Source organism: Giraffa tippelskirchi, chromosome 1 (assembly GCF_054371585.1).
Source record: "Giraffa tippelskirchi isolate mGirTip1 chromosome 1, T2T-mGirTip1v1.2.pri, whole genome shotgun sequence".
In the NCBI taxonomy this organism is placed as follows: Eukaryota; Metazoa; Chordata; class Mammalia; order Artiodactyla; family Giraffidae; genus Giraffa; species Giraffa tippelskirchi.
This window is the reverse complement of record NC_137275.1, coordinates 157,947,399-157,975,166: the sequence shown is the minus strand read 5'-3', so window position 1 is coordinate 157,975,166 and position 27,768 is coordinate 157,947,399. Positions and strand designations below refer to the sequence as shown.

Here is a 27,768-nt window from a genome sequence, read left to right as displayed (position 1 = left end):
CAAATGAGGAGTGCTTCCACCTAACCTTCAATTGGAAGTGATTGCAAGGAAATGGCAACCCACTCCAGTACTCTTGCCTGGAAAATCCTATGGACAGAGGAGCCTGGTAGGCTGCAGTCCGTGGGTTCGCTAAGGGTCGGACGCGACTGAGAGACTTCACTTTCACTTTTCACTTTCATGCATTGGAGAAGGAAATGGCAACCCACTCCAGTGTTCTTGCCTGGAGAATCCCAGGGACGGGGGAACCTGGTGGGCTGCCGTCTGTGGGGTCGCACAGAGTCGAACACGACTGAAGTGACTTAGCAGCAGCAGCAATGTAATGACATGTTAACATGCAAACACAGAAGAAATCTAGTAGACTTTATAATTGCCTGTCAAGTGATGAATGTATTCAATTAAAATCATGCTCATGGATTGATATCAGTATTTGGCAGTATGGGTTTGAAGAGACATTTTCACGTGAAATTTGTAAAATTACAGACTAGCATTGAGGAAACTTTGAGGAATCAATTTTGAACATAGGGAACAATAACTTTATTTTTAATTGAAATACAGTTGATTTACAATGTGTTAGTTTCTGTTGTACAGCAAAGTGATTCAGTTTTATATATGTATCTATTCACGTCCTTTTCCTTTGTGGTTTGTTACAGGATATTAAATATAGTTCCCTATGCTGTACAGTAGGACCTTGGTTATTTATTATTTATTTAGTTGTCTGTATCCGCTAATCCCAAATTCCTAATTTATCCTTCCTATACCTCCTTCCCTCTTTAGTAACCATAAATTTGTTTTCTGTGTCTGTGAGTCTGTTTTGTGAATAAGTTCATTTATATCATATTTTAGATTCCATATATAAGTGGTATCACATAATATTTGTCTTTTTGTATCTGACTTACTTTTCTTATGATAATCTCTAAGTCCATCCATGTTGCTGCAAATGGGCATTATTTTGTTCTTTCTACAGCTGAGTAGTATTCCATTGTATGTACAACATCTTTTATTCATTCATCTGTCGATGGACACTTAGGTTGCTTTCCTGTCTTTGTTGTTCAGTCGCTAAGTCGAGTCTGACTCTGCAACCCCATGGATTGCAGCATGCCACACTATTTCCCAGAGTTTGCTCAAACTCATGTCCATTGAGTCAATGATGCCATCTAACCATCTCATTCTCTATTGCCCTCTTCTCTTGTACTCAGTCTTTCCCAGCATCAGGGTCTTTTCCATAGAGTAAGCTCTTCACATCAGGTGGCCAAAGTATTGGAGCTTCAGCATCCGTCCTTCCCAATGAATATTCAGGGTTGATTTCCTTTAGGATTGACTGGTTTCATCTCCTTTCTGTTCAAGGGACTCTCGAGTCTTCTTCAGCACCACAATTTGAAAGCACTAATTCTTTGGCACTCAGCTTTCTTTATGGTCTAACTCTCACATTTGTACATGACTACTGGAAAAACCATAGCTTTGACTATACAGACCTTTATCGCCAAAGAAATGTTTCTGCTTTTTGTTACGCTGTCTAGATTTGTCATAGCTTTCCTTCCAAGGAGCAAGCCCTTTACTCAGCATTTACTTCTGGGAGCAGTCACAGCATGCTTTTTGGTAATTGTGTTGTATTCCCAGATGGCTCAGCAGGTAAAGTGTCTACCTGCAATGCAGGAGATGCAGGAAATGCAGGTTCGGTCCCTGGGTTGGGAAGATCCTCTGGAGAAGGAAATGGCAACCCACTCCAGTATTCTTGCCTAGGAAATTCCATGGACAGAGGAGCCTGGCAGGCTACAGTCCATGGAGTGGCAAAAGAGTCAGACACCATTTAACGAGTAAGAACAACAACTGAGAAAAGAAGAAAGTTAGGAATGTGGGTTCAGTCTTTCCATCTTAGCAGAAGCTCACTTAAAGTAAACCATTTCATCCTATTGTTCAACTTTCATTTGCCTCTGCCTGCAAAAGAGGTTATATTTTATCTTCATTTTTTGTATTATAATGTACAATAGTGTAGAATAATACAGATGGAGAACTGTTAGTTATTTGATAATAGTTTAGTAAGGTCACTGGTATTTTTGTATTATCTGTTAAGTGAGGCAATCACTTGAAGTAGGAATTATTCTTGCCTGGAAAATTCCATGGACAGTTGAGCCTGGCACGGACTCCACGGGGTCACAAGGAGTTGAACACGACTGATCACACACAGTACAAAGCAATCACTCTTCTTTGCAGTCATTTGTACTAAAAGATAATCTATCAAGGGACACATAAAAATAATCTTTAAAATTGTATATTACCATGCCATGTGTATTAGATAAGTGAACTTTCTAGATAATTAGAAGTTTAATTGGATTCTGGAGCTTTATAATTTTGATGGTCCTTTGTCTCAAATGTATTTTACATTTTCTTAGCCTCATACATGAATTCATTGATTGTGAATTAACTACTTACTTAAAAATTGAGTTATTATGGTTAACTTTTTTGGTGTCTGCTATGTGCTAGGCACTATTAAAGTCCCTATGTGTATTAAAATTATTCTTCATAACAACCCTCTGATGATAGGTAATTTTGTTACTTCCATCACACAATTGAGCTGACTGTGGTAGACAGGTTAAAGCACCTGCCCCAGATTACATAGATACTATGTACCTCAGATCACACTACTGCTAATGAAATTCTAACCCATGAAGCCTGGTTCTAGAATTTGAAAGTCTTAATAATTTTGCTTTACTGTCTTTCACTGTTAGCATGGTTGTTTAATGCTACTAGCTATTATGGAATAAAGCTGAATCTAGGAGATATTTTGCAATTTGCTTTTACAAAAACATCGATAGACTGTGTGAAAAGCATATACATTTGTATGACCTGTAGGGCAATACAGCATCAGTCTCTCTCTGCACTTTAAGTCAAAGCCAAAGCAATTTTTATGGCCTTCCCCCCAGCCTCCAAGAATAGTCGTTGTGTGCTCTGGCATGTCAGTTATATTAAAAATTCTATTACTGTATCATCAACAGAGCCACAGTCACCTCCTTATCAAGTTGTACCTTGATAAGAAAAATCTCATTGACACTGTTTTTTAAGTGTGAGAAAGAAAATCCTTTACCATTTTAAGAATTGGCCCATAGTGTTTTCGAGAGTGTGTTCTCTGAATATCAAAAGTAGAATATCGTTTTAGCAGACATGATACTAGGCCATAAATATCCCTCCAGTTTTCCTCAGTTTCAGACAATATATATGTGTGCACAAGGAACGTTAAAATGAATTTTAAGTGCTTTCTCATTCCTAGTACTCTATCTGGCAAATAGCACCAATGTATTAGGCCTATGCATAAGTATTTTTATTGAGGCTTTGCTTATAATAGGAAAAAACCTGGAGTCTCTTGATTCTGCATTCTCTTCCAATCACCAGTATTTTGCTAAATCCTGACTCCAATTTATTGACATCCTCTTTATTCTCATTGTCATTACCTTAGCACAAACCTTCAGTATATTTTGTAGAATGCCTAGAACTCAAAACTTTCAGCTATTTTTTTTGTCTACTTGAAATGCACCTAAATTATGCATGCTACTGCTAAGTCGCTTCAGTCGTGTCCGACTCTGTGCGACCCCATAGACGGCAGCCCACCAGGCTCTGCCGTCCCTGGGATTCTCCAGGCAAGAATACTGGAGTGGGTTGCCATTTCCTTCTCCAAAATTATGCATAGCTATTTCTAAATCACAGCCCTTAATTCTTACTTTCAAACCTTTTGGTGGCTTCTCCTTGTGTTCAAAATGTGTTCTAAACTTCTTAGTCTAACATTCAGGGCATCTTGTGATCTGGCCTCAACCTGCCATTCAAACTCTGTTTCTGCTTGCTCCCCTTGATACTCTCTTTCACACTCAGCTAAATGGAAGTGTACATTGTTCTGCCACAACATGAGAGTTACTGTAACGTATTAGAATATAACTTTTTTTTGAATAAGGGAAAAACATCAGTTTAACTTAGAATTCCTGTTTCATTGTTGAGTTTTTTCCCCCCTCTTGCTAACATGTTAATGTATTGAGTCACCAAATGACAGCCGAAAGCAAAGAGAGTGGACTATAGCAAGTTGTAGAGGAATGTAGTGTTCTACATAGTACTCATTCATCTCTCTTTTCTTTCTTTTTCATCTTGATTTGACTAAACACTGTTTTGGAAGTGATTACTCTGCTCTTCTCCTGGATGTCTTTGAATTTTGCTCTGATTTCTTTAACTTGGTGTCCTTAAATTATACTGTTTTTGTTAGAGTTGTTATTTTTCACATTTAATATCTAACTTCAAAATGGTGGCTCAGAACAACCATTTGTTTACTCTCCTCCTATGATTTGCTGTGGGTTTGGTCAAGCGGTTCTCCTGATCTCAGTACTTCTAGTACTGATGTGACTGCAGACATCTGACAGCTCTGCTGATGCTGGATGGTCTTTTAGTTACATGTCTGGTAGCTGACTGTTGCTCTCCACTTTGGTTTTCTTTGTAACTTCTTATTTTCCAGTAGGTTAGATAAGGTTTTTTTGTTTTTTTTTTTTACTGTGATGGTAGAAGCTTTTCAAGAGAGCAAAAGTTTCTAGTCCAGCCATCATTTCCATTCCATTTTTCTAAATAGCTTTATTGAAGTACAGTTGATTTACAATAAACTGCACATATTTGAAATGTACAATTAGATTAAGTTTGAAACTGTGACTACAATCAAGTTAGTGAACAGATCAGCAGCTGCAGAGGTTTCCTTCTACCCTTTTGTAATTCTTCCCTCCTGCCATGATTTACCTTCCTCTAAAACCAATTATTGATTTGCTTTCTGTCAGTACAGATTAGTAGAGTTTTAAATAGATGGAATCATCCAATATATGCTTTTTTTCTAATTTATTTTACTGACGTAATTTGAGCACAGTTATTTTGAGATTCAAGCATGTTGTCATGAATCAGTCGTTCGTGCTGAGTAGTAATTCCATCTTATGGATAAAACACAATTGGTTTATCCATTTATCTGTTGATGGGCGTTTGAGTTTTACAGTTTTGGTCTATTTCAAGTAAAGTGTTGTGGACGTTCAAGTACAAATCTTTATGTGGATATACATCTCTTTTTTTCTTGGGTAAATAACTATGGATGAAACAGCTAGATCAAAAGGTAGGTACCTTATGTTTAACTTTTTAAGGAGATGCTAAACTTTTTACAGAGTAATTGTACCAATTTACACCCCTGCCAGCTGTGTACAGGAGTTTTCATTCCTCTTTGCCAGTTTTTGGTATGCCTTTTTAAGTTTAGTTATTCTGATGGGTGGGTGGTGGTATCCAATTATAGTTATAATTTACATTTCTGTAATGACTAATGATGTTGGACATCTTTTCATTTATTTGCCATTTACTCATTTTATTTATTTATTCTTTGCTTTCTTTTTGAGTTTTAGACTTCTTAGTATATTTTGGGTAAAAGTCCTTTATTACACATATGCTTTTACAAAGAATTTCTCCTAGTATGTTCCTTGTCTTTTCATTCTCTTAACAGTGGTTTTCCAATGAAGTACTTAATTTTGATGAAGTCCAGTTCATTTTTTTTTTCTTTAATGTGTCATATCTTCTTCCTGTGCTTTCTTGTAGAAGTCTTACTGATTTAAGTTTGTTTTTTTTTTTTTATAAATTTATTTATTTTAGTTGGGGGCTAATTACTTTACAATATTGTAATAGTTTTTGCCATACATTGACATGAATCAGCCATGGGTTTACATGTGTTCCCCTTCCTGGACCCCCCACCCACCTCCCTCCCCATCCCATCCCTCTGGGTCATCCCAATGCCCCAGCCCTGAGCCCTTGTCTCATGCATCGAACATGGAATGGTGTTCTGTTTCACATATGATAATATACATGTTTCAATGCTATTCTCCCAGAACGTCCCACCCTCACCTTCTCCCTCAGAGTCTATAAAATTGTTCTATGCATCTGTGTCTCTTATTCTGATTTAAGTTTTATATTTAGGTCTGTGCTATATGTTGAATTAACTTTTGTATATGGTGCAGGGTATGGTTCCAAGTTAATTGTTTGCCTGTTGATATTCAGTTGTTCAGCACAGTCTGTTGAAAAGGTTATCCTTTCTACACTGCATTTCTTTTGCATCTTTGTCATAAATCAGTTGTCCTTGCGTATGTGGGGTTTTGTCTGCATTATCTTCAGTTCCATGAAGTGTTTGTCTGTCTTTATGTTAATACAGTATTATTTTGATTACTCTAGCTCTGTAATTATTTTTGAAATCATATAGTGTTACTTTTTCAACTTTTTTTTCAAAGTTGCTTTCACTGTTGTAGGACCTTTTGTTTCCGTATGAATTGTAGAATCACCTAGTTGGTTTCTATGAATATGACTGCTGGGATTTTGATTGGAATTAAGTATTGAATCTTCTGACCTATAAACAAGTTATATCTCTTATTTAGATATTTTTAACTTCATCAATGTTTTGTTAATAGTGTACAAGTATTTCACGTCTTTTGCCAGATTTATCCCAAAGTATTTTATATTTTTTTGATGTTTTTTGAAAACTTTTAATTTTCTAATTGTTCATATCTAATATATAGAAATGCAGTTGATTTTTCTATTGATCTTGTATCTTACAATTATGCTAAACCCACATATTCTACTACTTTTTTTGTAGATCTCATCATATTTTCTCAAAAAACTATGATGTCAATCTGGATACTTTTTATTCCTTTGTCTTTCTTGATTTTATTGGTAAGACTGTCCAGTACAATTTTGAATAGGAAAGTATTTATCTTTTAGTATTAAGAATCATGTTATAGGTATTTTTAAAATTCCCTTTATCACATAGTAGAAGATAACCCTCTCTTGTTAATTTGCTGATAGTTTTTAATTAGTAGTGTTATTTTGGATTTTGTTTGATGCCTTTTCTACATTTATTGAGACTATCATACAATTTTTCTTTTTTAGTTTGTTAATATTGTAAATTACATTTATTGATTTTTGAATGTTAAACCAACCTGTATTCTTGAATAAACATGATCTATTATTCTGACAATACATTGTTAGATTTAATTTGCTAAAACTTTGTTTAGAAATTTTACATCTGTGTTAATAAAGGATATTGGTTTGTAGTTTCTTTTCCTCAAAATGTCTTTGTCTTGTTTTGGTGTGAAGGTAATGCTGGCCTCATAAAATGAGATCAAAAATGTTACATCCTTTTTGATTTTCTTAGATGAGTTTGTGTTGAATCGGTATTATCTCTTTTCTAAGTATTTGGTAGAATTCACCAGTGATAGCATCTGGGCCTAGAGTTTTGTTTTGTGGAAAGGATTTAATTTCTTTAGTAGATACAAGCAAGTTTTGATAGTTTATGTCTTTCACGAAATCTATCCATTTCATCCAAGTTGTAAATTTACTGTCATAAAGTTATTCACAGTACTCACTCGTTATTTTTAAATATGTGTAAACTGTGTAGTGATGTCACCTCTCTCATTTCTGATTGTGGTTATCCTGTTTCTTTTTTTCCTGCACACTATGACTAGAAGTATAGATCTTAATGATCTTTTTTTAAAAAACAAAACAAAACCCAGATTTTAGTTTCATTGATTTTCTTTTCTGTTTCACTGATTTCCATGCTGATCTCTATTATTTTCTTTATTTTAAAAAACTGTTTACTTTTGGTTTCATTTGCTCATCTGTTTCTAGTTTAAAGTAGAACCCAGGGTCACTGATTTGGCATTTTTCTTTTTTTCTGATACAGGCATTTGAAGCTATAAAAGTTTCCCTTAAGCACCACTGTAATAATACCCCACTAATTCCTGTGTTTTTCTAAATTTCTGTCTTGATTTCTTCTTTTGTGAATTCCTTAGAAGCATATATATTTGAGAATTCTCCAGAAAGCTCCTGTCATCAATTTCTAGTTTAATTCTATTGGGGTCAAGGAACATATATTATACACATTTTATTTTTAATATATGGTAAGACCCCAGCCTACATTTCTGCTATTCTTGTTTTAAAAGTCGGTTATCTTTTAAAGAAGTTTAAGTGAAACAAATGAAATTTGTATTAAATTTAATGCAACTGTTTTGGGGGTTTTTTCCCTCTCTCTCTCCCCTTTGGGAACTCTGTCTATGTGTATGTTAGGCCATAATTTACTGATACTCTTTCAGTTTTATTCTTTTTGTGTGTGTTTCATTAAGGGTCATCTTTATTGCTATGCTTTCATGACCAGTAAACTTTTTAATGTCTAATCTGCCATTAATTCCTTTTAGTGTATTTTTATCCCAGATAGTTTAGTTTTTTTATCCCTAGAGTTTGGTTTGGGTTTTCTGTGTTCCCTAGCCTTTGAACATATTGAACACGGTTATAACTGTTTTCAGTGTCCTTTTGTGCTAATTCTAACATCAGATTGAATTCTGGATCATTTTTGATTGGTTGATTTTTCTTCTTACTGTGTATCTTGTGTTTTTCTGCATGTCTACATGTGTGGTAATCTTTAATTGGATGCCAAACATTATGGTTTTACTTTGTTGTTTGCTGGATATTTTTGTGGTCCTATAAATCTTTAGCTTTATTCTGGGAAGTACTTATGTTACTTGGAAGCAGTTTGGTGTGTTCATGTATTGTTTTGTGTGTTTGTATTGTGGCTTTAGAATAATACTCAATCTAGAGCTAATTATTCCCTACTATTAAGGCAATACCTTTCTAAGATTTACCACAGCCATACCTGAAAACACTGTTATGAGCAACTAATCAGTGCCATGTGCGTTATGAGTTTTCTCAGTCTTGCTGATGGGACAGGGACTGTTTTCAGGACTGTTGGAGCACCCCGCACTGTTCCCTTTTCTAATCCTTTTGTTTTTCTTCTGCATTGGTAGTGTCTTCACATGCATATGCTTATTGGTGCTTTTCGATTCTTTCTCCATAGAACTCTCTTGTCTCTGGTAGTACTCTGTCATATAAATTGTAAGTGCCTGTTCTTCCTAAACTCTCAGCATCATCTTCTCAACACAGGGAGTCTCCTAGGCTTTGTCTCCATTCCCCTTTTCAGTGCTGTGACCTGGGAACGCTCAAGAGAGTAAACTGAAACAATAGAACTCAGCTCCGTTTCCCATCTCTCAGGGATCACTGGTCTTCACTGCTGATGTCAGTGTTTTGAAACCATTGTTTCATATATTTTGCTTGGTTCTGGGTTGTTTATTTTAGATGGGAGCATAAACTGTCTTCAACTTAATCTATCTTGGTTAGAACCAGAAGTCTTCAAGTGCTCTGATATAAAACAGTGTTATAGAACTAGGAATAATGATGTGACAACTATTTGTATCAAAAGATATTCATCACCTGTCTTCCAGAGAATGTGCTATTTACAACTTTTTGTTATTTTTCATTTAAATATATTCATATGTGTGTGCAAAGTCTGAAAGTATTCAAAATGTTAAATCATTCGCTTACAGGTATGATTTGGAGTAATTTTGTATACTTGAACATGTATAATAAGGAAATATAGCTAAAAACAGAAAATACCATTTATGAATCAGTGTAAAGAATTTAAAAATGCTCTTCTATCAGCCATATTTGAAACCTAATATGACCGTATGTTGGGATAAAAGATAAATCTATAAATCATCAATCCATATCTCTTAAATTATTATAGAAATCCTATGATTCCATTATTCAAGTCATTGAAGCCAGATGCATAAATCTGTTCTATTCTTTATGGTAAAAATGGTATATGCAAAGGAAGAAATGCCCTGTGACTTGAAATTCTAAAGTATTGGTGAATTCATTTACAATAAAAGCATTTGGTTGGTAGAGGAAAGTATTGCGATGCTGCCTACAGGTTAAGCATTAGTTACGCAGTTAGTTGATTTGTCTAATTGCGCAGTTAGTTTTATTTTAATTGGAGGATAATTGCTTTACAGTGTTGTACCAGTTCACAGATTTAAATTCTTCCTGTTTACAGAAAATTACTGTTTTTAGTATATATATCATTCATCAATCATAAAATAATTTTAAAACACATTTAATTTGGAGTGGCTAGTGAAACTTCCCAAATGTCCAAACACAGCAGAATAGAAACAGGCAATTAATAATAATGATAACCATATAAACTACCACCACCAGAGAATTCAGTCTCTTCTTTTTAAAATGTGGAATTAAGTGAGGTAATTTGCAAGATTTTTTAAATGTCTATTACTAGATTTGCAAGTTAAAAAAAAATGAAGCCTAATATTCATGCCTCTCTGACTGTTTATTGCCTTGTTGATATCTTTTATGTTATTGTTTGTAGTCCTTTTTCTTCTAAGTGGCATTAATGGAGACAAGTGTGTTTTTTCTATCCTCTATTTAAGTAGTGATTTCCTTTTTTCATCCTCTTAATACTCTTTATCCTTATGATCTTATGGCCCTAACCCATGGATGTACAAAAGACATGAACATAAAGAATGTCATATAACTTGCCTGCAGGTTGTTGGACCTCTCTTCAGTAGCTCAGTCATGTGCAACTCTTTGCGACCCCATGGAGTGCAGCACACTAGGCCTCCCTGTCCATCACCAACTCCCAGAGTTTACTCAGACTCATAAGTTGGTGATGCCATCCAACCATCTCATCCTCTGTTGTCCCCTTCACCTCCTGTCTTTAATCTTTCCCAGCATCAGGGTCTTTTCAAGTGAGTCAGTTCTTCGCATCAGGTGGACAAGATATAGTAGTTTCAGCTTTAGCATCAGTCCTTCCAATGAACATTCATGACTGATTTCCTTTAAGATGAACTGGTTGTTTCTCTTTGCAGTCCAAGGGACTCTCAAGGAATCTTCTCCAACACCACAGTTGAAAGGCATCAGTTCTTTGGCACTCAGCTTTCTTTATGGTCCAACTCACATCCATACATGACTACTGGAAAAACCATATCTTTGACTAGATGGACCTTTGTTGGCAAAGTAATGTCTCGGCTTTTTAATATGTTGTCCAGGTTGGTCATAACTTTTCTTCCACGGAGCAAATGTCTTTTAATTTCATGGCTGCAGTCACCATCTGCAGTGATTTTGGAGCCCCCAGAAATAAAGTCTGCCACTGTTTCCAATGTTACCCCATCTATTTGCCATGACGTGATGGGACCAGATGCCATGATCTTAGTTCTGAATGTTGAATTTTAAGCTGACTTTTTCACTCTCTTTCACTTTCATCAAGAGGCTCTTTACTTCTTCTTTGCTTTTTGCCAGAAGAGTGGTGTCATCTGCTTCTGAATAACCAACAAATCACAGAAGAAATCAAAAAAGAAATCAAGATGTGCATAGAAACGAATGAAAATGGAAACACAACAAGCCAAAACCTATGGAATTCAGTAAAAGCAGTGCTAAGGGGAAGGTTCATAGCAATACAAGCTTACCTCAAGAAACAAGAGAAAAATCAAATAAATAACCTAACTCTATATCTAAAGCAACTAGAAAAAGAAGAAATGAAGAACCCCAGGGTTAGTAGAAGGAAAGAAATCATAAATAGGGCAGAAATAAATGAAAAAGAAACAAAGGAGACCATAGCAAAAATCAACAAAGCTAAAAGCTGGTTCTTGAGAAGATAAATGAAACAGACAAGCCATTAGCCAGACTCATCAAGAAAAAAAGGGAGAAGAATCAAATCAACAAAACTAGAAATGAAAATGGAGAAATCACAACAGAGAACACAGAAATACAAAGGATCATAAGAGACTACTATTAGCAACTATATGCCAATAAAATGGACAACTTGGAAGAAATGGATAAGTTCTTAGAAAACTGTAACTTTCCAAAACTGAACCAGGAAGAAATAGAAAATCTTAACAGACCCATCAGAAGCATGGAAATTGAAACTGTAATAAAAAATCTTACAACAAACAAAAGCCCAAGACCAGACGGCTTCACGGGTGAATTCTACCAAAAATTTAGAGAAGAGCTAACACCTATCCTACTCAAACTCTTCCAGAAAATTGCAGAGGAAGGTAAACTTCCAAACTCATTCTATGTGGCCACCATCACCCTAATACCAAAACTAGACAAAGATGCCGTAAAAAAAGAAAACTACAGACCAGTATCACTGATGAACATAGATTTAAAAATCCTTAACAAAATTCTAACAAACAGAATCCAACAACATATTAAAGAGACCATACATCAGACCAAGTGGGCTTTATCCCAAGGATGCAGGGATTCTTCAATACTTGAAAATCAATCAATGTGATACACCACATTAACAAACTGAACGATAAAAACTATATGATTATCTCAATAGATGGCAGAGAAAGCCTTTGACAAAATTCAACATCCATTTATGATAAAAACCCTCCAGAAAGCAGGCATAGAAGGAACATACCTCGACATAATAAAAGCCATATATGATAAACCCACAGCAAACATTATCCTCAATGGTGAAAAATTGAAAGCATTTCCCCTAAAGTCAGGAACAAGACAACGGTGCCCGCTTTCACCACTACTATTCAACATAGTTTTGGAAGTTTTAGCCACAGCAATCAGAGAAGAAAAAGAAAGCAAAGGAATCCAGATTGGAAAAGAAGAAGTAAAACTCTCACTGTTTGCAGATGACATGATCCTCTACATAGAAAACCCTAAAGACACCATCAGAAAATTACTAGAGCTAATCAAAAAATTTAGTAAAGTTGCAGGATATAAAATTAACACACAAATCCCTTGCATTCCTGTACACTAATGATGAGAAAACAGAAATTAAGGAAACAATTCCATTCACCATTGCAATGAAAAGAATAAAATACTTAGGAATAAATCTACCTAAAGAAACAAAAGACCTATATATAGAAAACTATAAAACACTGATGAAAGAAATCAAAGATGACACAAATAGATGGAGAAATTTATCATGTTCATGAATCGGAAGAAGCAGTATAGTGAAAATGAGTATACTACCCAAAGCAATCTATAGATTCAATCCAATCCCTATCAAGCTACCAGTGGTATTTTTCACAGAACTAGAACAAATAATCTCACAATTTGTATGGAAATACAAAAAGCCTCTAATAGCCAAAGCAATCTTGAGAAAGAAGAATGGAACCGGCGGAATCAACCTGCCTGACTTCAGGTATACTACAAAGCTACAGTCATCAGACAGTATGGTACTGGCACAAACACAGAAATACAGATCAATGGAACAAAATAGAAAGCCCAGAGATAAATCCACGCACCTGTGAACACCTTATCTTTGACAAAGGAGGCAAGAATATACAATGGAGAAAAGACAATCTCTTTAACAAGTGGTGCTGGGAAAACTGGTCAACCACTTGTAAAGGAATGAAACTAGAACACTTTCTAACACCATACACAAAAATAAACTCAAAATGGATTAAAGATCTAAATGTAAGGCCAGAAACCATAAAACTCCTAGAGGAAAACATAGGCAAAACACTCTCTGACATAAATCACAGCAGGATCCTTTATGACCCACCTCCCAGAGTAATGGAAATAAAAGCAAAAATAAACAAATGGGACCTAATTAAACTTAAAAGCTTTTGCACAACGAAGGAAACTATAAGCAAGGTGAAAAGACAGCCTTCAGAATGGGAGAAAATAATAGCAAGTAAGCAACTGACAAAGAATTAATCTCAAAAATATGCAAGCACCTCCTGCAGCTCAATTCCAGAAAAATAAACGACGAAATCCAAAAATGGGCCAAAGAACTAAACAGACATTTCTCCAAAGAAGACATACAAATGGCTAGCAAACACATGAAAAGATGCTCAGCATCACTTATCAGAGAAATGCAAATCAAAACCACAATGAGGTACCATCTCACACTGGTCAGAATGGCTGCTATCAAATAGTCGTCAAACAATAAATGCTGGAGAGGGTGCAGAGAAAAGGAAACCCTCTCACTGTTGGTGGGAATGCAAACTAGTACAGCCATTATTCAGAACAGTGTGGAGATTCCTTAAAAAACTGGAAATGGAACTACCATACGACCCAGCAATCCCACTGCTGGGCATACGCACCGAGGAAACCAGAATGGAAAGAGACAGGTGTACCCCAATGTTCATCACAGCACTGTTTACAATAGCCAGGTCATGGAAGCAACCTAGATGTCCATCAGCAGATGAATGGATAAGAAAGCTGTGGTACATATACACAATGGATTATTACTCAACCATTAAAAAGATTGCATTTGAATCAGTTATAATGAGGTGGATGAAACTGGAGCCTATTATACAGAGCGAAGTTAGTCAGAAAGAAAAACACCAATACAGTATATTAATGCATATATATGGGATTTAGAAAGATGGTGATGATGACCCTATATGTGAGATAACAGAAGAGACACACATATAAAGAACAGACTTTTGGACTCTGTGGGAGAAGATGAGGGTGGGATGATTTGAGACAATAGCATTGAAACATGTATATTATCTTATGTAAAACAGATCGCCAGTCCAGGTTCGATGCATGGGACAGGGTGCTCAGGGCTGGTGCACTGGGATGACTCTGAGGGATGGGATAGGGAGGGAGGTGGGAGGGGGGCTCAGGATGGGGAATACATGTACACCCATGGCTGATTCATGTCAATGTATGGCAAAAACCACTACAATATTGTAAAGTAATTAGCCTCCAATTAAAATAAATAAATTGATTTTAAAAATTAAAAAAAACGTGATGTGATATGCGTATCTGAGGTTATTGATATTTCTCTCGGCAATCTTGATTCCAGCTTGTGCTTCATCCAGCCCAACGTTTCTCATGATGTACTCTGCATATAAGTTAAATAAGCAGGTTGACACTATACAGCTTTGACATACTCCTTTCCCAATGTGGAACCAGTCTGTTGTTCCATGTACAGTTCTAACTGTTGCTTCCTGGACCTCTGTAGTTAAAGCCATATAATCCAGTAATATGCCTTGGAGAAAGAAAAAAATATTTTAAGATTAGGGATGATAACAGGAAAGAGAACTTTGAAGTTCTTTATTTTGTCTTTTCATTAACTTAGAAAACCTGGTTTTAGAATGTGTTACTTATGTTTATTATGTATATTAGAAGAAGGTATCGAAATTGTTGCCTGTAGATTGAGCAATATATTTATTGAGTTATATACTTAAATTTGCAGTATTTGGGGATAGGAAGAGAAGGACCATCTAACTATGGTCTCACTACGTAATAATAACAGTTTTGGTATAGATACACAAAGATGCTCTTTTTTAAGAATGATCGTTTACCACCAAAACTTTTGTTGTTCAAAGGCAGGCATGTTTATGAAATTATCACTGATGAATATCATTAATATCTGGAAATATATAGCATTTAATACACATGCAAAGCCAACTTTACCTGGTAGAGATGATTGATACAGAATACCAAAATAGTAAATCAAGCCGTATTTGTAATTTCATCTAGTATAATGTCTAAGTAAAGTTTCTAAATGCTGGGGCAAAGTGATGCTGTATTTTCCCTGACATTATACTCTTCTAAGCACTTGTTAAAATTCTCAGTATATTATTAGCATTTGATGTTCTGAAATGTTAAACTTTTGACTTTGAGTGACTGATATTCCAGACAAAGTATGTATGTTATTTATGTATGTTATGAGTTTGGTAAATGTGTTATTTATCTAAGTACTGTACCATATTGTTTTACTTTTCTAGCATGTGTTTTAGTAGAGTTTACACATCTTCAGTTCAGTTCAGTTGCTCAGTCATGTCCGACTCTTTGCGACCCCATGAATTGCAGCACGCCAGGCCTCTCTATCCATCATCAATTCCCGGAGTCTACCCAAACCCATGTCCATCGGGTCGGTGATGCCATCCAACCGTCTCATCCTCTGTCGTCCCCTTCTCCTCCTGCCCCCAATCCTACCTAGCATTAGGGTCTTTTCCAATGAGTCAACTCTTTGCATGAGGTGGCCAAAGTATTGGAGTTTCAGCTTCAACATCAGTCCTTCCAATGAACACCCAGGATTGATCTCTTTTAGGATGGATTGATTGGATCTCCTTGCAGTCCAAGGGACTCTCAAGAGTCTTCTCCAACACCACAGTTCAAAAGCATCAATTCTGAGGCGCTCAGCTTTCTTCACCGTCCAACTCTCACATCCATACATGACCATAAACAGTCACTAATCTATATAGGGGTCGTGACGTCTGTGGAACTTTCAGTATGGTTTGATTTGCATCCATTTTCTTTTTGATCCCATAGTTTTCACATTAGAATAATGTAAAATTGCACATGAGGAATTAGAATGACTATCTTATCTGGAGGATTTTAGCCTTTTTTCTTTGGTATCCCAATATGTTGAATTAGAGTTTTGGAAAACATTATGAAATATTAAAGTTTTTAGCTTCAAAACAGAACACCTGGCTTTGCTGAAGAAATTGAGTATTTCCTCTTGCATTCCTTTATATGAAAAACAGAAAACCTGTACTGGAAAGAAATTTGAAACCTTGAATAATTTTTTAATTTTTTATTTTTTTAGTTCTATTTTTGGTAGAAGCTGTCCTGCCACTAAAATGCCAAGAATTCAGTATGAATATAAAGTAGTTTGGGTAAAACATTGCCACTTGACTCTGTTATGTCTGAAAGTATTTGTTTAGAAAAAGCTAAATATAGTCTTTTTTATATTTATATAAATGTAAAATGGTTGGTTGAGCTTCACAAGTAGATATCTGCCATGATTATATGACAGTTTGTTTTAGTACAATTTATAATTTTTTAATTGAAGTGTAGTTGATTTGCAGTGTTTTGTTAATTTCTGCTGTGCAGCATAATGATTCAGTTATATATACATATACACACACATGGTCTTTTTAATATTGTTTTCCATTATAGTTTATCACAGGATATTGAATATTGAATGTAGATCCCTGTGCTATACAATAGGACCTTGTTATTTGTCCATTCCTTATATAACCAGTTGTATCTGCCTAATCCTAAACTCCCCGTCTGTCCATCCCCAGCCCTGGCAACCATGTCTGTTTTCTGTGTCTGTTAGTCTGTTTCTGTCCTGTAAATAAGTTTCACCTGTGTCATATTTTAGGTTCCATATATAAGTGATATCATATGGTATTTTTCTTTCTGACCTACTTAATACAGTTTGAAGCATTTTGCTAACTTAGAAAAATTAGCTGATGTTCAGACTTTTGAAATTGAAGGTTCTGTATTTTTCTTCCGTCTCAAGAGTATGTTTTGTAGTAAATCAGGCTAATTTATTGATTTTGAAATATATAAAGTATGTTGAATTTCATCATACTATTACCATTTGGTGATGTCATTGCTTTAAAAACTCAGAAAAATTTTGCCATATTATTCGAGTTCCGAACATTCTGTATATTTTGCAAAATAACCATCTATTACCTGAATAATAGTTATTTTAGAATACTGATGTCTACAGCATATTATAAATTATTAATTTCAATTACCTATGGAATATTTTGAAACCTATAAATCCCTTTCATGAGTTACTTTATAAACAAGATAGATTATACTGAAACAAAGTGATTCATTTACTTGCATAATATAGCTGTAGGTCTTCAAAAGAATGTTCTTAAGAGTAAAAGATTTTCAAAGAAAGAAATACTTTGAAATAAATACTTTAAATAAAATTAAAATTAAGGTTACAGTCATAGCTTTACCCTTTAATTCATGGTAAATAAAATTTATCTTTCAGACGGCAAATGGCTACATCTTGTTTTTTCACATAACATCTACAAGAGGGGACAAGTACCTTTATGAACCAGTGTATCCCAAGTAAGTTCATTATCTTTTATTTTTTAAATATTTAATATGTGTACTTTGTATTCACAAAATATTGCAGTTTAGGGCTGTCTGAAGTGCTGAGCCAGCATTTCCAAAAACACTGTTTCAGAAATTACCAGGTCTTCAAACTGTTGTCACTTGAATAAAAAATTCTATAGTAAGTCTGGAAATCTTGGATGAGTATATTCCGTAATGTTTTATGGAAAAACCCAAATGAACTTTTTGGCCAACCCAATACTATCTCCCTTCTTGGACATTCAGAATTACTATTAATATACTCAAGTTTTAGCATTCTTTAGTCTTTATTGGGAATGTATGAGCTAAGAGATTATGAAGAGAAGAGGTAAAATGTCAGTAAGCTGTAGGTGCTTTTTCCTGTATATTTTAGTATATGCATAAACTAAGCATGTGCCCCGACAGAATTTAAGGGAACTTGGACTTTTGATTAATCTGTGTTGTTCAGTATGTTTTATATTGTTTTTTTGTTGTTGCTATTGTTTACCTTTTGAAATAAGAACTTTTTATTGAAAGAACTTTTGAAATAAAATAATTTTCAAGTATGATACCTTTTAAAAAAAAAGATCAAGCCATTAAAACTGGATGAAAATATAAATGAATTATTTATCACATTTCTAAATGGTGGAAGACAGATGTTATTGGTTATATAAGAAGTGAAAGAGAAAATAGATTTCATTATATGAAAGTTTAAATTTCTGAAAATTAACAGTGATAAAACAGACAAACATTAAAAGTAGCAAACTAGGGGAAAATTATGCAGTCAATAGGACCAAGGCTTACTATTTTTTATATGAAGGGGTCATATAAATTGCTAAGAAACACAAAGATTTCAAAAATAAATAGGTAAAAGCAATCTTATAAGAGGAAATGTAATCCATTTTAATTCTCAATTTAGACATGTTCCTGTAAATAAAAAGCCATAAACAGAATCACCTTATAGGTGATTATTATTATTATTCTCTTCTAGATGGGCAGGGGAGATAAATGACATCTCAGGAAACAGTGAAAAATACAGTTTACTTCATCTCACCAACATGATTTACATATATTTACAGTGTTTTGAAATAGTATTTTGAGATTCATTTTTTGTTTTCCAGAGATTTTAAAAAGTTTCTTACCTTGTAATACTAAGTAGTATCCCAACAATCCATGTATTTTGCTGTTTGACTGCGTATGTTAAGCTAGAGAAGTAAAGAGCATTATTATTTTTTGACTTGGATGATCTTCATTGTATTGAAGATTTTTTAGTACGTGAGCCTCAATAAAGTATATATTGCCTTAGAGCAGCATGAATAATAATGAAAGGGGATATAGCCTTTGATGTCAGATAGACCTGGAATTAAATGTCAGTTCTGCTGTTTTTCACCTGTGTGACTTCTATCAAGTTAATCCCTCTAAAACCTCAGTTTCCTCATCTGTAGAATGAGATGAAATAGCAGTTGTAATTATTTTAAGGATTAAATGAGATCATGCATATTAAATGTTTAGATAAGCACCTAGTAGATGGAAAAAGTAATATGGACAACTGCTATTATTTGTACACTTTTCCTTCACCAAATTTTAGCTTCATGTCTAATGTTTTGTGTGTGTGTTAGTTGCTCAGTCGTGTCCAACTCTTTGTGATCCCATAGACTGTAGCCTGGCAGGCTTCTCTCTCCATGTGATTTTGCAGGCAAGAATACTGTATGTTGTACATTTTTTGCTTATGGGTTGATAGTATACTTTTTTTAGAGTCTAACTCTAGTAACTGCTACATGAAATCAAGTAAAATCTCTTATATGGGAACAGTTTTGCAGAGCAAATTATCAGTCTATTTATGTATTAGGTTGGCCAAAATATGTGACGGAAAAGCCCAAACAAACTTTTGGCCAATCCAATATTTGTGTGCTAGACTACTTTCTATTTGGATTTTTTAGTCTAGTAAGTTTCTTAGTTTTTCTAGTAGGACCTGTTTATAAAATGGGAATAAAAATATTTTCTTCTTCAGTTCTTTGCAGGATTATATGGCTTAGGTTTTTAAAATCTGATTTGAGGAGAGTTTTTTAAAAATACTTAGTTTTTATAGGATGTAAGATAGGCTCAGGGAGGTATTGCACAACATAGGGAATACAGCCTATGTAATAACTATAAATGGAAAGTAACCTTTAAAAATTGTGTAACATTTTTTAAATGAAAAAAATTTAGTTTTAAGAGTGTATTATTATCATCTGTGCCATTGTAAGCACTTATGCAGTTCAAGACACTGTTCTAAGCACTTTTCAAGCTCTTTTAATCCCTGTGGCAAAGTTACTTGCAGCAGAGAGGCCAAGTAACCCACCTAGAGTCACACACTAGTAAATGACACACTCAGGATCAGACCTAAATGTTGTAACTTCAAAATCTGTGTATCTCACCACCAGTACTACACTGCCTCAACCCTCTCTTTCCATCCAGTCATCTGTTACTCTTGGGTTTATTTGGGGAGTTAGGGATTAAAAAAAAAAAAGGATAAATGATCTGGAGTGGTTTATGATAATCTTAAAGAATAGAGGCAACATACTTGAGGCCAGTAGTCAGTCATCTTCTCTCAATTTTAGAAATGCTGTTGTCTCTTGCTTCTCTTCTCAGAATCTTATGAGTTTATCCCATGAGTTTTTCTAGAGTATCTCAGCATCGTCGAATTATGTGACAGCATCTTAACTCTCAGACTGTCTATCTTTTCTCATATGTTCCATCTTTGTTGTTGTTTAGTCACTAAGTCATGTCTCACTCTTTTATGACCCTGTGGACTGCAGCCTCCCAGGCTCCTCTGTCCATGGGATTTCCCAGGCAAGAATACAGGAGTGGGTTGCTATTTCCTTCTCCAGGGAACTTCCTGACCCAGGGATCGAACCCATGTCTCATGCATTGCAGGCGGATTATTTACCACAGAACCACCAGGGGAGCCATGCTCTATCTTAGAACAGGTTGTTGTTCAGTCGCTCAGTCATGTTTGACTCTTTGTGACCCCATGGACTGTAGCATGCCAGGCTTCCCAGAGTTTGCCCAAATTCATGTCCATTGAGTTGGTGACGCCATCCAGGCACCTCATCCTGTGTTGTTCCCTTCTTCTCCTGCCTTCAGTCTTTCCCAGCATCAGGATCTTTTCTAATGAATCGGCTCTTCACATCAGGTGGCCCAAGGATTGGAGCTTCAGTTTCAGCATCAGTCCTTCCAGTGAATATTCAGGATTCATTTCCTTTAGGATTGACTGGTTCGATCTCCATGCAGAGATCGTGGATTTAGAGGGCATGGGCTTAGAGGGCATTGTGCTAAGTGAGATAAGCCAGACAGAGAAAGACAATAAGCCATACAGAGAAAGTGAAATAAGCCAGGCAGAGACAGACAGAAAAAGACAAATGCTGTATATCACTCCTATGTGGAATCTAAAAAATATAACAAACTAATGAATATAACAAAAAAGAAATCAACTCACAGATACAGAGAACAAACTACTGGTTACCTGTGAGGAGAGGGGCAATATAGGCGTGAGAGAGTAGTAGATACAAACCGTTGAATATAAGATAGACTATAAGGATGTATTGAACAGCACAGGAAATTTATCCAATATTTTGTGACAACTGTAAACGGAGTATCATCTTTAAAAAATTATATTAAATGCACAGTGAGAGACATAAACAGTAAAAAGTGAAATTGTGAACCTAGTCTGCTTTTTCAGATTCTGGTCTCATTTCACTCTCCAGTTAGCTTTATATTTGAGTAAATAAATATCTAGGAGTTGAATTGCTGGGGCATATCACATGTCTAGTGATTTAAGATTGGAGGATGGACGTTGTATTACATATCAAGTGTCTCATTTTTATTCTTTTGCTTTAAAGAATGTTGAGGTTTGTCTTGGAAAGCAGTTAAGTTGGAGATCTTCTTGATCCTTTTGGAGCTTATTTCTATATTTTTAGGGCGGATTCAACCTTTAGGCTACATTAGCACTTCTGAGCTCTATACTAACATCCTGGGTCTTTAAACAGGTCTCTTTGATCTGGTCAGAACTAGAACATCCTCAAGCCCTGTATGAGCTGTACAACTTGAAACTCGGGAAGTTTTTTTTGGCTGACCTTGTGGAGTTTCCCTATATACATGCATAGCTTAGTATTTAGCAACATTTAAGGGGAACCTCTATTGGTTTCCAGAGCTCTTTTTCTGTATCTCCTGACTCTGTTCCACAAATAGCTGCTTCTGCTTCCCTAAACTTTAATTTTTTTCTCCTCAGCTTAACAAGACTGCTGTATTATGCTTGTGTTGTCCTAACTTACATGGTAATCTCAAAAGTGACTTCTACCAGAAAGCTTTGTTTGCCTCCCTTCACTCAGGAGTACAGTCCTGTGCTGCCTGTTATGCAGTGTCTGAAAACTATTTCATATATTTTGTCCAGTTTTTTTTTTTTTTCAATTGTATCTGGAGGGCTAATTTGGCACCAGTTTTCTGTTATTATAGTAATGAAGTGACTGACCATCTATGTCCCTGTCAGTCAACTTGAACAGTTTTCGGTCTTTTTTCACTGGGTATGTTTTAGCACATTTAAGATATCATCATTTTATTTCATCCCAAAATGCTTTCATTATTGACATTCTGGTAAACAATAAGATTGACTCAGAATGATGCCATATGAAGTATGGAGTTTGAGGAAAGAAAACATCCTGAGTCTTACCAGAACTCTAGTTGGAGAATCAAAGCTTTTTGGTCCAGAATTCACCTTGGACTGCCAGAACTTGCTGGCACAAGTCTAACACATTCCAGACATTTTAAAACTTGGTAATCTGAGTTGTAAGAGAGTAAATCTTAAACGTTCTCATCATAAGGGAAAAAAAATTGTAATTATGTGAGGTGTTAGATGTTAATAATCTTACTGAAGTAATTATTTTAAAATATATATGTAAATCATTTTGTTGTGCACCTTAAACTCATACAGGGTTCTATGTCAGTTACACCTCAGTAAACTGGGGGGAAAAAAGATGTGAATATCTGAAATTAGATTCATTTTCATTATCATCATCAAACACTTATTGTGTGGTATAGTATCATTTCTAAGACATTAGCTGTCCTGATGCTGGAAAGGTATAAGATGCTAATGAAGAAATAAGTATTTAACAGCAGTATAAAATGGCAAATGCCAGGTGAACATCCCTAAAAGTGGTAATATTAATAGCATTTCAGGCAAAGGTGCTTGAATTGTCAGTGAAAGTTTTGTAGATACAGACATTTGAGCTATACTTAAAAGGAAAGAGGCCTTGGATAAGTCACGTTGCTAGGAAAACACTGTACTTTTGAAATTCCTGTCCTATGTCCCTGTGTTATTGTGCCCTCCACACCCCTCCTTGCCCCTCTACCACAAGATTTATCAGGTTATCTGCTATGTTGTTTTCTTTAGCCAGCATTTAAAGTATTTGAGATTTCCTGCACAAATAGACTTTGTTGAAATAAATGCCTGCTGAGTTTAATTGTGTGTGTGCTCGTGTGTGTGTGCATGCACATGCGTGCGCATGTGCTTAGTTGTGTCTGACTCTTTGCAACCCCATGGTCTGCAGCCCGCCAGGCTTCTGTGTCCATGGAATTTCTCAAGCAAGAATACTGGAATGGGTTGCCAGTTTCCTTCTCCAAGGAATCTGCCACACCCAGGGATCCCTTGTCTCTTGCATTGGCAGGTGGAATTTTTACCACTGCGCCACCTGGGAAGCCCTTATTTAATTGCATAGTGAAACTTGGCTTTTAATTCATGAAAAATACATCAGTAAAACAAAACTCTAAAACTGGCTTCATTTCATTTTTCATACTTTCTTATGATATTGGACTTAGTGTTATTGCTTCTAATAAATATATAGCAGTTTAGAGATGTGGAGAAGAGAATAGAATTTGAAACTGGAGACACCTGGGTTTCAATCTGTGTCCTACTTTTTGCAGGCATTGACTTTGGAAAAGCTGCTTGTTCGGTTATTTTCTATGTTTTTGTGCATCTGTAAGATAAGAACAGTGAGTCAGTAGGTCTTTAGTAAGTTGCAGTGGTTGTTGTCTGGGTTGCCTTTTGAATTATTAAACATAATCTACTTCCACTGGTTATTTGACAATGTGTATGTTTGGAAAAGAAGGAAATTCAAGTTCACTAAAATGTATGAATTCTCTTATAATCCATTTATTTCTCTATGGTCAGTAGTAATGTCCCTTTTTTCATTTCTAATTTCAGTGATTTGAATCTTTTTTCCTTAGGTTTTTCAGTTTTATTGGTATTTTCAGAGGACTACCTGTGCTTTATTTGATTTTCTCTATTATTTTCCAGTTCTCTGGGTTTTGTTTGTTTTTGTTGTTCATATCCATTCCAGTCTTTGTTATATCCTTCCTTCTGCTAGTTTTGTTGTTGTTCAGTCGGTAAGTCATGTCCAACTCTTTTAAGTTTGCTCTTTCTCTAGTTCCTTTTAAGGTTGTGAAGTTAGGTTATGGATTTTAGATTTTTCTTCTTTTTAAGTGTAAGCATCTTGGCTGTAAATTTTCCTCTGATGACTGCATTTACTGCCCCCTATGACGTTGTGTTTTCATTTTCATTAGTCTCAAAGGATGTTCTAATTTTCCTTTTGGTCTTTTCTTTAACCTGTTGGCTGTCTCTGAGAGTTGTTTAATTTCTACATTTTTGTAAATTTTCTAATTTCCCTTCTGTTATTGCTATGTAGTTTCATTTCATGGTGATCAGATACTTTGCATGATTTCAATCTTTTTAAATGTATTGAGGCATTTTGGTGACCTAATGTGTTCTGTCCTAGAGAATGTTTCATGTACATTTGGGAAAGAATGTGTATTCTGCTGTTACCTGCTAGTTTGGTATGTGTCTTAGGTCTAAGTGGTTTATAACGTTCAGATTCTGTTTCCTTACTAATCTTCTGTCTAGTTGTACTGTGCATTATTGAACATGGGGTACTGAAATGTCCAATTGTTACTTTGAACTATTTCTCCCTCAGTTGCTTCAGTATTTGCTTCATAAGTTTTCAGACTCTGTTATTAAAAGCTTTATATGTTTATAATAGTTATATCTTCTTTCAAGATTGACTCTTTCATCAATATGCAATGTCCTTTATCTCTTGTAACAATTTTTGGTTTAAAGTATTTTGTCAGATATTACTACAACCACACAGCTTTGTCTTAGTTACTATTTGCATGAAATATTTTTTTCATCCTTTCATATTCAACTTATTTCTTTTGCTCTAAAATGAGTTTCTTATAGAAAACTTAGAGGTGGGATCATATATTTTTTTAATCTGTTCAGTCAATGTGTCTTTTAATTGGAGGGTTTAATCTGTTTACATATAAAGTAATTGATGATAAGAAAGGAATTCTGCTATTTTGCTTTGTTTTTCATGTGTCATATCTTTTTTGATCCTCATTTCCTCCATACTGTCTTCTTTTGTGTTTAATTTTGATTCCTTTTTCATTTCCTTTTCTCTGTATATTTTTAGTTTTTCTCAGTGGTTACCTTGGGAATTACTTAGCATCTTACATTTAAACAACTTAGATTGAATTAATAACAGTTTGATTTCAATACCAAAACTATATTCCTGTACAACTTCATCCCTCTTGTTTTTTCTTTTTGCCACACATTACATCATTTTGCATTGTGAGCCCATAATGTAGACTTAGAATTATCTTTTCATTCATTGTTGTTGTTCGTTTCTCAGTTGTGTCCCAACTCTTTGCTACCTCATGGATGGTGGCATGCCAGGCTTCCCTGTCCTTCACTATCTCCCTGAATATGTTCAATCTCAAGTCCATTGAGTCTGTGATACCATCCAACCATTTCATCCTCTGCTGCCCGCTTCTCTTTTTGCCCTCAGTCCTTCCTAGCATTTGGGTCTTTTCCAGTGAGTTGACTCTTTGCATCAGATGGGCAAAATATTGGAGCTTCAGTATCAGTTCTTCCAGTGAATAATCAGGATTGATTTCCTTTAGGATTGGAAAGGAAAACCCTAACCCTAAACCCTAACCCTGGTTTGGTCTCCTTGAAGTCCCTTAAAGTCCAAGGGACTCTCGAGAGTCTTCTCTAGTGCCACAGTTTGAAAGCAGCAGTTCTTCCTTTGATGCTCAGCTCAGCCTTCTTTATGGTCCAGCTCTCACATCCATACATACATGACTACTGGAAAAATCATAGCTTTGACTATACGGACCTTTGTAGGCAAAGTGATATCTTTGCTTTTTAATATGCTGTCTAGCTTGGTCATAACTTTTCTCCCAAGGAGTAAGCGTCTTTTAATTTTATGGCTGCAGTCACTGTCCACAGTTATTCTGGAGCCCAAGAAAATAAAGTCTGTCACTGTTTCCATTGTTTCCCCATCTAGCTCCCATGAAGTGATGGGACCAGATGACATGATCTTCATTTTTTGAATGTTGAGTTTTAAGCCAGTTTTTTCACTCTCCTCTTTCACTTTCATTAAGAGACTCTTTAGTTCCTCTTCGGTTTCTGCCATTAGAGTGGGTGTCATCCATCTGCATATCTGAGGTTATTGATATTTCTCCCAGTAATCTTGATTCCAGCTTGAGCTTCATCCAGCCAGGCATTTTGCATGATGTACTCTGCATAGACATTAAATAAGCAGGGTGACAATATGCAGCTTTGACGTACTCCTTTCCCAATTTTGAACCTCCAGTTCTGACTGTTGCTTCTTGACCTGCATCCAGGTTCCTCAGGAGATAGGCAAGGCGGTCTGGTATTTCCATCTCTTTAAGAATTTTCCACGGTTTGTTGTGATACACACAGTCAAAGGCTTTAGCATAGTCAGTGAAGCAGAAGTAGATGTTTTTCTGGAATTCCTTTGCTTTTTCTGTGATCCATCGGATGTTGGCAATTTGATCTCTGGTTCCTCTGCCTTTTCTAAATCCAGCTTGAACATCTGGAGGTTCTTGGTTCACATACTGTTGAAGCCTAGCTTGAAAGATTTTGCATGTTACCTTCCTAGCATGGGAAATGAGCGCAAATGTACAGTAGTTTGAACATTCTTTGGCATTGCCCTTCTTTGAAATTGGGAAGCAAACTGACCTTTTCCAGTCCTATGGCCACTCCTGAGTTTTCCAAATTTGTTGGGATATTGAGTGCAGCACTTTAGCAGCAGCATCTTTTAGGATTTGAAATAGCTCAGCTGGAATTCCATCACCTCCAGTAGCTTTGTTTGTAGTAATGCTTCCTAAGGTCCACTTGACTTCACACTCCAGGATGTCTGGCTCTAGGTGATTGATCACACCATCGTGCTTATATGAGTGATTAGGACCTGTTTTTTGTACAGTTCTTCAGTGTATTCTTGCCGCCTGTTCTTAATATCTTCTATTTCTGTTAGGTCCATACCATTTCTATTCTTTATTGTGCCCAGCTTTGCATGAAATGTTCTCTTGGTATCTCTGATTTTCTTGAAGAGATCCTACTCTTTCCTATTCTGTTGTTTTCCTCTGTTTCTATGCATTGTTCATTTAAGAAGACTTTGTTAGCTCTCCTTGCTATTCCTTGGAATTCTGCATTCAGATGGGTATGTCTTTGGTTTTCTCATTTGCCTTTCGTTTCTCCTCTTTTCTCAGCTATTTGTAAGGCCTCTCAGAGGTTAAAGTGTCTGCCTGCAATGCGGGAGACCTGGGTTCGATTCCTGGGTTGGGAAGATCCCCTGGAGAAGGAAATGGCAACCCACTCCAGTATTCTTGCCTGGAGAATCCCATGGACGGAGGAGCCTGGTGGGCTATAGTCCACGGGGTTGCAAAGAGTTGGACACAACTGAGTGACTTCACTTTCACTTTCTTTCCTCAGACAACCATTTGCCTTGTTGCATTTCTTTTTCTTGGGGATGGTCTTGATCACTGCCTCCTGTACAGTGTTACGAACCTCCATCCATAGTTCTTCAGGCATTCTGTCTGTCAAATCTAATCCCTTGAATCTATTTGTAACTTCTGCTGTATAATCATAAGGGATTTGGTTTAGGTTATACCTGAATGGCCTAGTGGTTTTCCCTACTTTCTTCAATTTAAGTCTGAATTTGGCAATAAGGTGTTCATGAATGA

At 35.7% G+C, this 27,768-nt stretch overlaps 1 protein-coding gene across 10 annotated transcripts in view; it reads left to right on the top strand.

Moving 5' to 3' along the window:
• The window catches only part of RIC1 (RIC1 partner of RAB6A GEF complex), a 158,769-nt gene that overhangs the window by 26,238 nt on the left and 104,763 nt on the right, over positions 1-27,768 (top strand). For all 10 annotated transcript variants that reach the window (XR_014056881.1, XR_014056895.1, XR_014056901.1 and 7 more), the window contains exon 3: positions 17,609-17,688. Coding sequence is in view for 5 of the 10 variants with exons in the window: in XM_081500979.1 (XP_081357105.1) it covers positions 17,609-17,688 (80 nt within the window). In the remaining 5 variants the exon portion in view is untranslated. The remainder of the gene's footprint in view (positions 1-17,608; positions 17,689-27,768) is intronic.